The sequence below is a fragment of the Natrix helvetica genome (genome assembly GCF_964273705.1).
Source record: "Natrix helvetica genome assembly, chromosome: 4".
In the NCBI taxonomy this organism is placed as follows: Eukaryota; Metazoa; Chordata; class Lepidosauria; order Squamata; family Natricidae; genus Natrix; species Natrix helvetica.
In genome coordinates this window covers 127,473,498-127,491,370 of record NC_138550.1, presented here as the reverse complement: position 1 = coordinate 127,491,370, position 17,873 = coordinate 127,473,498, and the positions used below count along the sequence as shown (strand labels likewise).

The 17,873-nt window shown below is 34.0% G+C and overlaps 1 protein-coding gene across 7 annotated transcripts in view; it reads left to right on the top strand.

Annotated features, from left to right (window-relative positions):
- The window catches only part of PCMTD1 (protein-L-isoaspartate (D-aspartate) O-methyltransferase domain containing 1), a 39,827-nt gene extending 23,998 nt beyond the window's left edge, over positions 1-15,829 (top strand). For all 7 annotated transcript variants that reach the window (XM_081953430.1, XM_081953434.1, XM_081953433.1 and 4 more), the window contains 3 exons: positions 7,142-7,313; positions 9,831-9,954; positions 13,538-15,829. In XM_081953430.1, coding sequence (XP_081809556.1) covers positions 7,142-7,313; positions 9,831-9,954; positions 13,538-13,908 — 667 coding nt within the window. In that variant the 3' untranslated portion in view covers positions 13,909-15,829. The remainder of the gene's footprint in view (positions 1-7,141; positions 7,314-9,830; positions 9,955-13,537) is intronic.
- Positions 15,830-17,873: the final 2,044 nt, after the last annotated feature.

Here is a 17,873-nt window from a genome sequence, read left to right as displayed (position 1 = left end):
TGTCATTTTACAGATAATTAGTTAAAATAGAAATCTACAGTTTTCAGATTTGGAAGCTTCTGCTATTGAAATGAGAACCGTGATAAATTTACTTGTTATAAAAGCAAAGCAAAACATAATCCTTGGAGTATTTTTCATGTTGCTTTGATTGGAAAGATTTGAGATTCTCTTAGCAGACACTGTGGCTGAACACTATATTTACATCATGCTTTGCAAGCACATTGAACTTAGAAGTTTTCATCAAAATGAGGAAGTTCCTATCCAGGTAAAAAGAACAGCAGAATGATTGAGGATCCTGTAAAACAGAATTGTATCTATTGCATTTGTTTCATCCAGTTGCCAAAATTTGTGCATGAAGGCATTGAAATCAGGATTAAAAAATAGTTTGTCCATATAACAAACCTCTACAATCAGTGAACACATTACTGTGTACCAGAGGTGGGTTCCTACCGGTTCAGCTGTGTAGGTAGTAACTTGGCCTACCATGGCCCCGAACCAGTTCTATTGGCGGCGCTACAGGCACCACCATCTTGTTTTTTGCTTTGTGCATGCGTAGAAGCTATTTTTTTAGTACTGTGTATGCACGGATAGCGCGCGCACCTGAAGCGCATCCATGAGCAAACCAGCAGTAACAGAAGCCGGAACCCACCCCTGCTGTGTACTGTATGGCTAAATATGCTGTGGCTTTAATCACTGAGCACAATAAAATTGAAGTTCTTCCTGATAAATATTTCATGTGCAAAACTTTACCACAGTTACCAAAAATGTCTATTTCTAATGCTCTTGTGCTTTCTCACTATTTTTGCTGGCACTTTTTGGCCCAAAAAACCCCAACAACCCTTGTGAAACCTTTCTTCAGTTAAGAGAGTTTTCTTGGGTCATGTAGTTGTTGTATCCTTGCCAAATATTAGGGTCTGCTACCATACTGAAAGAAAGAGTGTTCAGTTTTCAAGACAAAGCTCTACAGAATGCAGTCAATACAGATTAAATTTGGAAATACAGTTAATTGCCAAACAATAAATTTTGATGTTTTCAGAAGCAATTACTTAAAACTCTTAAAATTGCATCCGAAATAACAGTTTTTAAAAATACCTATTTGAAAGTTTGATAAATATGTATTTTACACATTAGACAAAATAGTTTGGAAAACATTTTAAAAAACTAACTTCAGATGAGTGTAGTGCCAATATAGATTTGCATATTTTGATATGAAATGTAATTTTTATCAAAACTGAAGGTAATATTTACAGAATCTATATAGTATTTAATGCATCTGTATCCAAATATAACTATAATTTTATTACCACATTTATGCCATACGTTCCATTCAGAGCTATATGAATAAGTAGTAATTAAGGATTTCAGAGTTTCAATAAATTTCATCCTCAGCTACATATACTTACAGGATAACAGACTAATTATAATTTCCCTTTTCAGCAAAAATGAAGAGTAGCATTGTGAACTCCCAGGAGAAAAATGGAACATAAATCTAATAAATAATATTTACTGTATAAACTATTGCAATAGTATAAAATGTTACTGCTTTCCTATTTTATCATTTTAAGAAATACAGAAGAAAGTAAGCTAGTCCAGTTTAAGGTAATTGAATATTTAAACTTTGTTCTTCAAAATTATGGTTTAGTACAATCAATGTGATATGCCAGTATACTGACCATTAAGTCATTGTTGCCACTTGCTTTGCTGATATTTTACTTAAATCTGAACTTGTCATTTACAATTATTATATAGTTTGTTACAGTATTATATTCAGAATACAATTATAATCAAGTTATTTTCTTTTAAAAATGTCACTTATTAAGAACTCGGAGAAATAGCGAACATGAAATATGATAATTTTATTTAAATGAGCTACATCAAGGCAGTTTTCATTTTGCTTAGCATAGTTAGAAATATATGTATATAGCACAAGAAAGTATCTGATGATAAAATTATCATGCCTTGCTAGCTTGAAAATCTTCAAATATGATACACCTTGGGGAAAACTTATTTGGCTCTGAAGACAGCATACTTCAAAAAGAGCCCTTAGTATCCTTACTGTATAATCTAAAATAATTTTAAAAATGAAACCATTGTAATCCACAAAAGTTATAACTGTGAAAAACAATTTGAAGTGGCAGAAGAGGAAACCTGTTAAAAAATAAATGAAATATATTTATCAGTGTAATTCTTTTTGTAACAAACTGCTGCAATTTTGTGTTAGCAATATCACTTAGACTTATATACTGTTTCACAGTGCTTTACAGCCCTCTCTAAGTAGTTTACAGAGTCAGCATATTTCTCTCAAGTTAGACAAATGATATTTTTTGAAGTCTTGTATAGCCTTCAGTGGTGGATCAATGGAATATGTATACCTGCTGCATAAAGGGAAGAGACTCTATAATTGTAATGTACATTCAATCTTACTTTCTGTTACTTTAGACCATCATAAATCATCACCTATCAGAAGGTCTAAGTTATTCCAAAAGTAATGGCCCACTTAGAATTTTTCAGGTAGTCTCAGCCTAATCAGTCCTGACACAACCTCTTCAGTTAATGATTCTTTTATATGGGATTTGAGTTCTATTTATTTTAGAAGATACTAGGAATTCAAGATTAATGTAATATGCCCTTGAAGTGTATTAGAACTCATCAGATTACATACTAGCAGATAATAATTTATATAGATTAGTAGAAAGGTATATAAGGACAGTGCTCTCTTGTATGTTTAATGTTAAATTTCTTACATCAAAATTGTCAAATTACAGGTTTATCATCATACTATAAATTCCCTTCCTTCCTTCCTTCCTGTCCACATATACTAGAAATCTTGAAGGAATTCTTGTCCAAATTTGTGCAATCCATTTTATAGTATTTCCAAAGGCCATATGATTATGATTATTTTTTAAAAATATCTGCAATTAATGAGTTAGAAAATCAGGCACAAAATGTTAGTTCTTTTTTGTGTGTGGTTTCCTGGAGTATATTTAATGGTTCATATGAGGAAGTGGGAAAAACATGGATGTGTTCTGACTGAATTATGAAATGAACTTATATTTACTCAGAGGCTAGCCATAAGGACAGGACATATTTTGGCTACCAGAGTTCCTAAGTAATTATTTTACTTGCCTTTATATAAGGAAGATTCTTCTGAATTTGTGAATCTGAGAAATCTGGCCTAATTTTCTGAACTGTATTTCATATTGCTCATTTGACTATTTTTTTTCTTTTGTCTGTTTTGTGCCACAGATTGGGTTGCAATGTGTTTTATCCATTTTATCAATCTTTGACCATGTTCTAACAAGCAACTTGATTGAAAAAATATTGTGCTCTAATAAGTTATTTAAATAAAGGAGGTCAATACTTAGGACATGAAACTTCTTACTCTACTCCAATAGTATTTTCTTTTAAATAATCATTTCATTTCTGTGGCTCACTATATTATATAAAAAGTTGAAATTCATTTATGTTTTTCTAAGGCCAAAAGTAGACATGTGGGAAGGCCACATTATGTAGCACTAACTGGTGTGAATTCTAAAGTCATCCTGATGCTATATCTAACAACATGGTTACATTGATGATGAAGAAAAAGAATGTTTAAAAACTACAGTCTAGTATCTTGTGTTTATTTCTGTAACTACAGATTGGTACAATGGTTCATTTCTACTACCAATGGAATTTCAGAGGTTTCGAAAGAACATTTAGTGTGCCTCCGATAGTCCATAACAGTGCACAGTTACATAGGAAGCTGGATGCAGTTACACAATGGGAGAAAGGTGCAGGAGAATCCACTCATTTCTAAACAGCCTTTGGAGCATAAATTTGTGCCCTTGCATTACCGTACATTATCTTGGGGTTTTGTCTGATTTCGTTGTTGAGCAATAATCAGCTCTGTTTTACTCAATGGTATAATGTTGGTATTAATGGTATTATAATTGGGCTTTTGTCTTCCCCATAGCAAATCACTGACACTATCATTATTTTCCATTAATTCAGTATGTCTCAATATATTTCCTTGAATACATAAATGTATTTTCCTAGACTAATTTTCTGATGCAGAGACTATATGTAGCATCCAACCCCCAATAGAAGCACTGTAAAAGATCTTAAAAGGGTTGCAAGGTTCTAACCATGATTAGGGACTGATAACACCTGATGTATGTGGCTGGTAAACATGGAGTCATATTAGAGGCAATCCTTCATCTAGATTTATAGTTGTTAAATCTAATAAAAATCACCAAATACCATAACACCAAACAATGGTTCTCCATTGAGAAATTTTATCTTCAATATTGAAATGAAGTGTCATTTTTTCTTCTGTTATTACTCTTTTGAATCTTTTGAACTTTTGATGAAAGAAAATAGAAGTTTGCTGAGGATATGACAAGTTAATTTGCTTAACATCTGTCCTTCGTATTGTAAGAGATACATTATAGCATGAACCAATGTAATCATCAGCACAGCTGATTGAATAAGGTTTATGCATGATAAATGTCTTACACTAATATTGTTTCCCTGATATAAATTCTGAATATTATCTGATATCTGTACTGTTTGCCATTAGACACATTGTGGAAATGATGGAACAAGGCTACTTAGTTTACCTGTGCATGGCAAAATGTTTCTTCACTGCATGCACAGAAGTAAAAAACTGCCTTGTGTTCTGAGCAACTATCTGCAGTTCCTTAAACAAAGCTTGTCATTTTCCAGGACTCTGCTCTCTGCAGAAGACAAATATGTGGAGAAAAAGAGCAGCTTTGTTGCTGACAAGTTCTGTATCAGCCATTCCAAGGGTGCTTTTTAAAGAGGCAACTGGACTTTCTAGTTTTTCTTTGAAGACATTTTGCTATCCAAGAATCTTCTTCAGCTCTAACTGCATGATGGGGAATGGAAGGTTTTATACTTCTTGCAGACAGCTGGTCATTTGCATTTTTTTTAGTGAGTTAAGGCCAGCTAGAGCTTTATCTGTGTCATCAAGGTGTGGCTGTGAAGCCTACTTGGAACGATTGAAAGGACTGTGTTGTAGACTGGAGATAGACAGATGTTGTATCCCCCCCCTCTGTTGAGAGAAGGCTGTTCAGTTTTCACACAGATGGCCTCTTTGACCCCTCTTTCAAACCAGCAGTCCTCTCTCTCCTCCTGAGCTTTTCCAATATTCCTGCATCTGTCCATTCCCCACCATTCAATCAGAGCTGAAGAAGCTTGGATAAGAAACGAAACATCTTCAAACAAAAACCAGAAAATCCAGTTGCCTCTTGAAAAAGCACCTTTGGGACAACCATGACCACCTGGAAGACTGAGAAATTCCATAGATATCAGCCATCCCACATTTCAAACACCTCTGTGATCTCAATTTAGAAGTGCAGCATGCCCACTCCCAGCAGGGAAAATAAAATATAAATCATTGAAATAACTCATTTAGATTGAAATATTCTGTCTAAATTGACCCATTTTGTAAAATCTGAAAGAATAGGGACTAAATACAATTTAGTCATTCCAGTTGGAAGAATGTCCGTGCAACTATTTGGATCCAAAGTAGGAAAGGTGTTTGATCCCATCATAAGTGTGTTTTATGTATCAGACAGCAACTCTCTAAAGAAACCATGGCTTTTCTTAGGCTTGCAAAGGAACCATGCAGTTTCAGGAAAATATTTCCTTGAGCTAAGGAAGTAGCAACCAGATGCAAACATGCCACTTTGTCACCATCTCTTTAATGCATCCTTAATTTAGCAGATTTCACACTGAAATGCATAAATATAAAATGCTGAATTTTAAATTACATCTATGGTAAATATGGGTATTCTGTATATTTCCAATATAATACAGTTACAATATGAGGTAGTCCTCATTTAACGATCGGTCAGTTTACAACCGTTCAAAATTATTACAGTCACAAAAAAGGGGCTTTGCAGCCTATTTAAGAGATTTTAAAGCGATTCATTAAAAAACTGACTTTCAGTATAAGTGTTAATACTACAGGTGCTATCATGTTTGAATGTACTGCTTGTATTGGTGTTCCTCTGTTAAGGTAATTTGGGATCACTATCTTCTAGTATTGTAATCTTTTGGAAATAAATTTGATTAAAAAACATAAATGTATAAATGGCTAAGACTGGTTCAAAATTGAGAAAGAGGTAGCTAAAAGCATCAAATGTTTTGGATGTTTTATGATTCCTGTAAATGCTATAATTCTCACTATCTAAAGAATGAAATAAGAATGTTGAAAGAAATTTTTGAAATAGTATTGATATCACTTTCATCTTTAGCTTGTGGTATCAATTTTGTAAAGCACCTACTATAATATAATTTAGATTGATGATATCCTGCACATTTCTTTTCACATAAGAGTTAGTGTGATATTCAGTGCACTGCCTGTTCTAGAATACGAGATGATTTTAATATTTGAGACTTGGACAAAATGTTTGTAATTGTCTAGCTTTTGTTGGCTTACTAAAGTTTTTCCTGGACAAAGATAACTATTACGATGGTTAAAATATGCTCTACATTTGTGTTCTAGCCTGGAAGGTAAGGTTTTTGAAGTAGAATCTGACCGTAACCATGTTATTTATATAATAAAACTAACTGCATTGCTTGCAGATTAGCTACTGGGATAAACACTTTGTAATTGGCATATTAAGCATTCAGTAATTTCACACTGAGTTATCTAGCAGATTATTTTACCTGTTATAAACTTGCAAGGTTGCTAAGATTGCCTAGTGGGATCCTACTGTGGTTTCCATAAATCTAGATTGTCTTTCTGAAGTCATTTGCGATGTGCCTTCTGAGTCATGATACCTTTTATTCAGAATATTCTCCTTGCAGATGTTCATTTAGGTTTATATTTTTCACCCTGGTTTTCTTTGTAGGCATGCCAACATATTTTTCTAATATACTTTATTTTCTTATTTTTAAAAAAATCCATATTTTATATTTTTTTATTTTAAATTAGAAAATATTTAGTAATAAATAACAATTATTGAAATAATACTAAAGCATGTTCAACTTTACATTTTAATAAAATAAAGATATAGAACATAAAAATGTTGGTTGTGTATTTAATTGCAGAGATATTTCAGTTTAAGCAATGTTTATATTCTAATTTTACTTTTTTTTTAAAAAAAATGAAATGTTTGCTTATCCACAGATTTGAATTTTGTGAGCCTGCATTTGTAGTTGGAAATTGTTTGCAGATTGCCTCAGACAGTCATCAATATGACCGAATTTATTGTGGAGCAGGTGTGCAAAAAGACCATGAAAACTACATGAAAATTTTATTGAAAATTGGAGGCATTCTGGTTATGCCTATAGAAGATCAGGTGATTTAAACCTTTTTTCTTTGAATATTTATATTTCCTTTGTCACATTTAAATAACATTCTTAATCTTTCTATTAAGTCAGCTGCCTCAGTACTGTAAACAGAATGTAAAATGGAAGAATGAGGACTAACCATAAAACCCATTGTCTTCCCTTTTGTCTTCAAGAAATGTTCTAATTGAACAGTTCGATCTTTCAGGACAGTTCTACTAGCCACCTGTAGTTGCTTTCTAGTGAATTTGGAAATGTAATTTTGACAGAGTTAGTCCATTATACAATATTGTGTGATCCATGAACCCTTCCCCCAAATAAAAAATTTGAGAGAACAGGATTTAAATGATCTACTCTCTTAGACGCTGAAATCACCCATTCCTTTTCTTAAATGTCTCTGTTCTGATCTAGGCTTCACCAAATCACGAAACAGACTCCTTGTCTCCCCCCCCCCAAAAAAAAACCTTTTTATTTGGCTAATGTGAATTCCTAGCATTCACATCCAGCAAAGTCCCGGCAAACAGTCTTTCAAGGGTAAATTGCAACCACAGACCTTATCAGTCCTTGGATAGTTGCTAGGCCGATAGCTCCCAGACACAACGCTGTACAAGGAAATACTTGACAAGGAGTCTCTCAGATAAGCAAATCTTCCCACTAATAATACAAACTAATTGTCTCCGGCAAACAGGCTCCTATTTATTCCCTATGGGAGGGGCTATTCAGCATCCCCTTGTGCCTTTACTCCCAAGTCGACCTCTGTTCCTTAATTGTTCCCTTCTCCTGACAGCTTTGTGCATGCGCACTTCGGGAACAGGCTCCAGCTGTTCTTCAGCCCCACTTATCTCCGACTCCGAAGGTAACTGATAACTGTCGGATGGCCCTAGTCCCATCTCTGCCGCTGATGCAGAGCACTCATCAGAGCCTTCCCCAGACTCAGGAGTGGCCCATGTTTTTCACCAACCTCCTCACTGTCCAAGTTTTCAGCCAGCTCTGCTGGCCACTGGCGGGCGAGAACAGACTCTTACTTCTGCCTGTTAACATGCTGAAATACTGAAGTTTAAAAATAAATGTTACTAATTTGTAATTTTGAATACTTCATTTAAATTGAGATATTTTAAACCTTTTATTTGTACCAAGCTTATGAGATGAATCCCCAAAACTTAGTAGGCAGTTAGAGACAGTTACTGGGGAGGAAGTGTCACAAACTGAATAACACAGCTTTATGTGTCTGCATTGTCCAGTGCTGTAAAAAAATGTTTTGATGAAGTAGCTGGAAACATTGCTGCCACTTTGCTTATATCCAGTAGGTTCTTTCCCCAATGTGTGTACTAGGGTGAAGAAGAGAGGAAAGATTGTACTCACCTAGCTTTATACTTTTTCATGAGCTAATACTGTAAGAAAAAAAGATGAAACTGCAGCTGCTTCAGTTACAAATTAAGTTTTAAATATTTATAGCTCAATAGTAAACCATACTTTTCCACTAATAAATGTCAACAGATTAATTTTTTAAGTGTAATTGAAGGCAAATACCGACCAAAATTATACTAACGTGTTCTTAATTCCATCTGTGGCTACTGACAGTTCATCACAAAGTTGTGATGATTATGAAAGCCATAATTACACATAGCAGCATGGCTGTTACCAACTCATTTATGATTTCCTCTATATTCTAAGGTAGATAGAAGCAAACATTACCCTTTGTTTACTTTAGATTACAATTTCCTCAATTTCCTTGGCATTATAAATGATAGCTAGGACTGATTGAAATTAGAAGTTCAAATTATTTGGAAAGTATCAAATAATATATCCCTTTTTAAATGGTGGATAATTTTACTAAGCTCATGTCTATAATTGCAGAATATGATCCTTGTGACTATAATCATAGATGAAATTTGGCTAAAGGGTTAACAAGTATAATATTTCCTGGGGTTAGGACATTTATTATGGGAAAGATAATCATTGGTACTTTAGCATGTTTCTCTACCCAATTATGAGGGGTATGAATTATTATCCAATAATAGGTATGGTTATTCAGCTTCATAAATAAAGTTTGAATTGGCTTGTTACAGCCAACTTTTTTGCAGATGTCTTTCTTTTCTTTGGAGGGGAAAAGAAGCAGAAAGAAATAAAGACATTAATACTTTCATATTACCAAACAATTGGAGCAAAAATAAAATAAAATCCTTTTTTATTCGAATGGGTATTTGGGGTAAGTGGGATGGAGTAAAATAGTTGCAAAGCCCACATCCAATTCACTTTCTAAAACTCCGAAAACCACGGATTATTGGCCAAATTTTGGGTTTATAGGAAGAGCTTTTAAGAAGTAAAATGTTTATTAGAACCCCACAACCCTTTATCAAAATGGATCCCAGGAGTCTTAAGATTACCCAAGTTCACTTTGCATAAATTATAAACTATACTTCTTTCCAGTCTATCAGAGCAAGATCATTATACGAGAAACAAATACAAAATACAATGTGGTCTACTAACTTAAATTTGTATCATTAATTTTTAATGATTCTATATAGCTAACCCAGATCCTGAGAACTGGACAGAATACTTGGGAAAGCAAAAATATCCTTGCTGTATCATTTGCTCCACTTGTACAGCCAAGCAAAAGTGACACCAGCAAAAATGATAGTGTGGGGCTGCGTAAGTAGTATTTGTTGTGTGTTTCTTGTAAAAGTTTTTGAAAAAGAATAAATGAAAAAAATCATATCAACATTTACTTAATCTCAATAATTCTTCTTCAGGTGAAACTCAAAAAATTAGAATATCATGCAAAAGTTTATTTCAGTAATGCAACTTAAAAGGTGAAACTAATATATGAGATAGACTCATTACATGCAAAGTAAGATAGTTCAAGCTGTGATTTGTCATAATTGTGATGATTATGGCTTACAGCTCATGAAAACCCCAAATCCACAATCTCAGGAAATTAGAAAATTAAATGCAATCAATAAAACAAGGATTGTACACAGAACAATATCGGACCTCTGAAAAGTATAAGCATGCATGTGTACTCAGTACTGGGTTTGGGCCCCTTTTGCAGCAATTACTATCTCAATGCGGTGTGGCATGGAAGCTATCAGCCTGTGGCACTGCTGAGGTATTATGGAAGACCAGGATGCTTCAATAGCGGCCTTCAGCTCTTCTGCATTGTTCGGTCTCATGTCTCTCATCTTTCTCTTGGCAATGCCCCATAGATTCCCTATGGGGTTCAGGTCAGGCGAGTTTGCTGGCCAATCAAGCACAGTAATCCCACGGTCATTGAACCAGGTTTTAGTGCTTTTGGCAGTGTGGGCAGGTGCCAAGTCCTGCTGGAAAATTAAGTAAGCATCCCCATAAAGCATGTCTGCGGAAGGAAGCATGAAGCGCTCCAAAATCTCCTGGTAGATGGCTGTGTTGACCCTGGACTTAATGAAGCACAGTGGACCAACACCAGCAGATGACATGGCTCCCCAAATCAACACAGACTGTGGAAAGTTCACACTGGAGTTCAAGCATGTTGCAGTGTGTGCCTCTCCATTCTTCCTCTATACTCTGGGTCCATGGTTTCCAAATGAGATGCAAAAGTTGCTCTCATCAGAAAAGAGGACTTTGGACCACTGAGCAACAGACCAGGTCTGTTTTTCTTTAGCCCAGGTAAGACGCTTCTGAAGTTGTTTGTTGTTCAGGAGCGGCTTGACAAGAGGAATACGACATTTGAAGCCCATGTCCAGGATCCGTCTGTGTGTGGTGGCTCTTGATGCACTGACTCCAGCCTCAATCTACTCCTTGTCAAAGTCCCCAACACTTTTGAATGGCCTTTTCCTGACAATCCTCTCCAGGCTGCAGTCATCCCTGCTGCTTGTGCACCTTTTTCTTCCACACTTTTCCCTTCCACATAACTTTCTATTAATGTGCTTTGATACAGCACTTTGGGAACATCCAACTTCTTTTGCAATTACCTTCTGAGGCTTTCCCTCCTTATGGAGGATATCAATGATGGTTTTCTGCACAACTGTCAGGTTAGCAATCTTTCCCATGATTGTGATTCCTACTGAACCAGAATGAGAGACAATTTAAAGGGTCAGGAACTCTTTGCAGGTGTTATGGCTTAATTAGCTGATTAGAGAGAGACACTTTGAACCTAGAATATTGCACCTTTTCATAATATTCTAATTTTCTGAGATTGTGGATTTGGGGTTTTCATGAGCTGTATGCCATAATCATCACAATTATGACAAATCACGGCTTGAACTATCTTGCTTTGCATGTAATGAGTCTATCTCATATATTAGTTTCACCTTTTAAGTTGCATTACTGAACTAAATGAACTTTTGCATGATATTCTAATTTTTCGAGTTTCACCTGTATATATTGGGCCATACTCTAAGTTATAAGTATTCCTAACTACAAAACCTTTCTGAAATCATGAACAAGAGCATAATATATATTACCAATAATTCCCCGTTAGAAGGAAATTGGTAATAAATCTTATGAATGTGTCTTCTATTTGTGCAAACAATCCATTGGACTAAGCCCTTTCATCTTAACAATTGTCTGCAATATTTTCTCCCTGAAGCTGAACAACTTTGGTTGACTAGAATACCATATTGTGGTATAGCTTACTGTACTATATTCCTGCCTATTTCTATTTGTAAAAATAATAAAATTTCAGAATAAACTTTATTTTATTTATATTTTGCTTTTATTATTTTTATAAATAACTCAATGTGGTAAACAAGCCTAATACCTTTTCTTTTCCTATGTTACCCATAACAACAATGGTAAGTTGGGCTGAGAGAGAATGACCGGCCCAAAGTTATCCAGCCGACTTTCATGCCTGAGGCATGAATAGAATTTACAGTCTTCTGGTTTATTGCCTGAAATCAATCTATTTCTTTCTGAGTTGGATAACCAAGCTGTCTGTGTATTAAATGCACATGCTGCCCATCTCACTGTCAAGCGACTTGGCAGTTTACAACATCATAAAAAAATTGACATAAAATATTAAAACATTAAAAACAACTATTAAAAGTTATCAAAAACTGGGTAAAGCAGGAACAAATATATGAACAGGGTGGAGGTGGGATTTTTTTAGTTTAGTAATAATCTCTAGCAAGGGGCCCCAAGCCAACGATGCCCCAAGCCAATTGCAAGAGCAAGGTTTTCAGACTCTTACCTTTTCTTTTCCCCCCAGGGAAATATTGTTTTAACTTGAGTAGAAATGGGTTCTACACCAGTACATATCATTAATTAAGAGTTTGCATGATAAATCTTTTTATTCCCTTACAAATTTGTATTGATGTATTGATTTTTATATAAGTGAATAAAAGTGTATTCAGATAAGAATAAGGATGGTCTGCATTCTCTTAAACAAGTTTTTAAACAAGCAGACATTTTTCATGTCACTGAATTGGACATTTTATTTTACCATGGTTATATGGCAAATCATTGTTACTGTGTTGAAGTAAGTGTGTTCAAAGCCAATTGCAAGAGCAAGGTTATCAGACTCTTATGGAAGGCCAAGAGAGTGGGGGTGGATCTGACCTCAAGGGGCATGATGTTCCAGAGGCTGGGAACCATCGCAGAAAAAGTTCTTCTCCGGTCCTCCACCAGCTGAAGTTTTTCGGCTGATGGAATCAATAGCATGCCTTTTTCTGCAAAGATAGAATTAATTTATAGCATGTAAATGAGGCAAAAGTGATTATTGAAAATAAATAAGTGTAAATTTTTTAAGTTACATGTGTTTTGTTGTGGTTTTCTATATGTTCTTTGTTCTACCATCTCTGATTTTTTGTTTGATGAACCATGTTATTATAAACTTCTTTATATTGGATACAAGTTTTAAAAATATTTTAAAATACCATTAAAGGAGAATATTTGTAGCTCAGTGTTGAAATAAGGGATCCTAGGTGCTCTCTGAGCTTGTTTTTTTCTTGCAAGACAGCATCAATACTCCTCATACTTAAAAATATTTGAAATATAGGGAAATTCCTATTTCAAAATGTTCATGATGGTGTCCGATTTAATAATATACAAGGAGCAAAAGAAGCCATTGGAAGAAATTACAAAAAGCACTGCCTTCCAAGGTCTTTTGTCAAAGTTACCAAGAAATCATGACAGAAAAGTGATTGCTGCCTTTACATATTTTAAATTTAATTCAATATTTTTAATAATTCACTTCAAAATATTTTATGAGTAAATTTAAGTACCATGACTTGTTTAATTTAATTTTCTCTGTTTATAGCTCCATGTGCTGTTAGGAATCTACAGGATTTGGCTCGGATCTACATTAGACGCACCCTTAGAAACTATGTGAATGATGAAATGCAAACCAAAGGTATTACACAGAAACCTCCACCAAAACGTAAACGCAGAAGGTGTCGTAGACGTAGGATTAATACCTATGTGTTTGTTGGCAATCAACTCATTCCTCAACCTCTAGACAGTGATGAAGATGAAAAGATGGAGGAAGACCACAAAGAAGATGATGAAAAAGATCAAACTGAAGTCTTGAAAACAGAGGAACCTCCACGAAATTTATTGCGGGAAAAGATTATAAATCTACCACTCCCTGAATCTCTAAAAGCCTACTTGACATACTACAGAGAAAAATAACCTTTGCTTTTAAGTAAAAATAATAATGCCTACTTCATATTTTCTTAATCCTTGAAATGTAGCATTTACTTAAGTACAGTAATATTTCAACAAGGCTTTAGAGCTGTGATGAATCGAAACATAACTTGTCTTAACTTTGCTACAAGGACTTGGATTCAGCAGTAGTTTCCTATTTGAAATCCTATTTTGTTATCTTTTCTTCCCCCCCCCCCCCCCAAGGAAATATTGTTTTAACTTGAGTAGAAATGGGTTCTACACCGGTATATATTATTAATTAAGAGTTTGCATGATAAATCTTTTTGTTCCCTTACAAAATTTGTATTGATGAGAATTAATAACATTTTTATATAAGTGAATAAAAGTGTATTCAGATAACAATAAGGATGGTCTGCATTCTCTTAAGCAAGTTTTTAAACAAGCAGACATTTTTCATGTCACTGAATTGGACATTTTATTTTACCATGGTTATATTGCAAATCATTGTTACTGTGTTGAAGTAAGTGTGTTCAAAGGAAGTGCAATAGCAGTGGACATTGAATGAGCTGGCTTTAGTGTAATATATGCATTCAAATTTAGAAATGACAGATAATTTTCTTTTATATCTCTTGCCAAAAAATGTCAAGAAAAATGATTGCTTCTCTCTCTCTCTCTCTGAGCCTTAAAGAACATACTAACTATAGCATTTCTAAAAAATATTTTCTTTAGCACCAGCCAATGATTGATTTCTTAACTTTCCAGCATTTATGAAAAAGTATGTAACTTATTTTTAAATTTAATGGTACAGAAAACATCTTTCATTTATAAAAGATTGTAATTTCAGCTACTATATTTACGCCTTTATAGAATAGAACATATGAAAACAATCTTGTATTGCTTTTTTGCGTAGCAATAGATTTCAAGGATTTGTTCAGCAATGCACTTTAACTGATTCTGTACCTTATGTATCACAGATAAGGGAAGATGCATTTCATTTTTACGCTTGATATTAGTTTTCCTCTTTGCAAGCTTGGGGACTCACGTTGCTTGACTATGTTCCATCTGCATTTTTTAATATTTAAAGGGGTCATTTTTTAGAGCATCTTTCTATTAGCTTTATGTGAATGAAAGAAACTTCAAAATATGCTTTAAAGCTTATAATTGTTGAGGACACCTAATCTCTGGGGCCAATTAAAAGCATTCCTTATGGAGAGGTTTCCTATACAGTTTATTATTGTAGATACATAAAGCAGATTCAGTAGATGACTGCTATATATATGTTCTCACATTTGGAATTAATAGAAATCAACCATTTCATCTACATAATTCAAAAAGTCTTTTTACTCATGTCCATTTCATAGTATTATAAAAATTTTGAGCAGTCTGAAATACATGGGCTTTTTTCTTTAAATACAAAATAATGTCCTCCCCCCACCTACAATTATCAAATTAAATTCCACTGGGGAAAAAGGTCAGGGGTTACAATGTAGAGTGGTTTTCAGAAAATTAACACTAACAAATAACATATATTACTAGAAAAGTATGCCAGCAACAGAAACTGACAAATGGCAGGCTTATATAGTGAAACTACTGCAGTAATTCTGAATATTCAGTGGTGGAAAGCATTGACACATCCAGTGTATTTTATTAGCTGAAATAAAAGTTTAAGATATTTTGAAAAACAATTATCTTCTAGTATTGGTTTTTCATACTTTCTCAATTTTCAGAGTGCAAAGGTTTTCCCAGAAATTTATACAGATTGTTTCTTGAAGAATGATATATTGTGTTTCCTGTTGTAAACTTGTTCAGATAGACAATAGAAGAGTTATAAATATTATGTATTTTTTTTTTAGTTACTGAAACATTTTTTGTTTGTGTATAAGTTTACTTCACATTTTTGGATTTGTATTTTAAAATAAAATAATAAAATTCAGAATCAATCAAAGTTAAATCTCTGGTCATCATTCCAGTAAAAATGTCTGGCATACTTCCTGTTTCAATTACATTGTATCTCTTTGCAAAATCACCTGTCCACATTGAGAAATGGTCATTCAGAATTCTAAATGATATTGAATGATTGGAAATTATGTTACTGGGAAAATTGAAGAGCAAAGGTGTTGTGTTTATTACTGTAGCAAAATCAAAATAGTTTATTACTGACAATAGTTGCCAACTGCTGGGACTAGGAATCTTAAGGGCCATTGGCATGGTGGTTCACTCCTTAACCAAACTCTAGTTTATTATTTAACAGCTATGATTCACATAATGGCTTTATTCAACCCCTTTATTTATACCTTCTATAAAGCCTTTGTTTTGTTATTTTATATGTGGAGACAGGCTTCAAGTAATAGCTTGAATATTAACATTCTTTGAACTATTCCTGAATATATATTGAAGTTTTGAAATACACAGATTTGTGTACAGCATGTAGCTTCTTGCAATCTTATACTATAGAAAGGAAAGTAGTCCCTGTAGATTCTCTCTGCTAGTTGTTGCTGACTTTAGGGGACAGTAGCCATCTCTGTTTCAAGGCCATGAGCCAGCGCTGTCTGAAGACATTTCCACATTCATGTGGCCGGCATGATGTCTTTATTGCAGTGAGATATAAGTTAAATCAAAAGGCATAAATTACCAGAGAGATAGAGAGAGGGGGGGGGGGGGGGAATGGTATCAATAAATAATGTGCCTCAGATTGATTTTTTTTAGCAACTTCTTAAAAACTGGTAGAAAGTGCTTTTTTTAATAATTAAAATATTTTGAAGCTAAATGTCACTTTTTGCTGAAAGTAAATTTCATGATCCATGTTAAAGGATTTCACTGATAAATCATCAGATTCTATCCAGGCAAGTGTTTATAGCATTGCTTGCTTTCAAATTACTTGTACATTTCTTTTCTCCCAATTAGGTTTATACGGCTGGTTGGTTTTTGTTGTTGTTGTTTTGCATATTTTCTACATTAGATTCAGCAGCAGTTATCGTACAGATTAAATTGAATAATTAGGCTTCCTTATCACAATATATTTTAAGTTTATTTTACTTTCAATCTGTTTCAGTACATCTAAATTGCTTTGTTTCCCACAGTACAGAAGTGGTTTGTAATTGCAATACTTACAGGATTGTTATCTTTTAACTTACTTTTCAGTATAACCTAATAGCTCTAATTTTCCTGGTAGGTAAGCAGACACATCCAAGTGAATAAGTAAATTCATGGTAATGCTGGTCTGATCATAACAAAAATTGATTGAATAAATTCATGATTTTGCAGTTTTCTTCTGTAAATTGACTAAAATGTACATTTACCATTTTAAAAAAATAATCTAATAATTTCATACTTCTATTGTCATGGGGGGGGGGGGGGAGATAAAACCAGTTTTCATGAAAGTGACTACAACTCATTATTTATCATTTTAGATGAAAATAAAAGCAAACAAGAGTTTTAGCATCTGTTCTATACTTCACAGGCCTTGAATGGAAAGAATGGTATTGCTTTCAATCAAAGACTCCGTAGTTTTAATTTTGATTTACCATAAAACTGAGTAGATTTAGACTTTACTGTCTGCCTTACTAAATAGTTCTCAGAATAAAGCTTGTTTATCATAAGAGGATAAAAAATACTGTCCATTTTTTTAAAAAAGTCTCTTTATATATATTTACTTATTGAAAGGTGTATGCATTTTAGAGCATTGACTTTGAATTAGTTTATGCATCAAATAACAGAAATCTGTTATTTGATGCAGATTTCAATTGCCACTTAACAAAAGCTGGTGGTCTCATAAGCAAGATTTAATGTGTTAATATTACTTTCCAAACTGCTTCTCCAGGACTTGTAATATGCAAATCAAAGATGTTCTCATCCTTAACAAAAAGAAATCGGGGTCGGTGGGGGAGGTGTTGAACATTCAAAATCAATATTTAATGCTGTACTGCTTTTATTATAGCTACAGGATGTAGATGAAATGGTTCAATGACTATAATGCTATCAGGACTTCC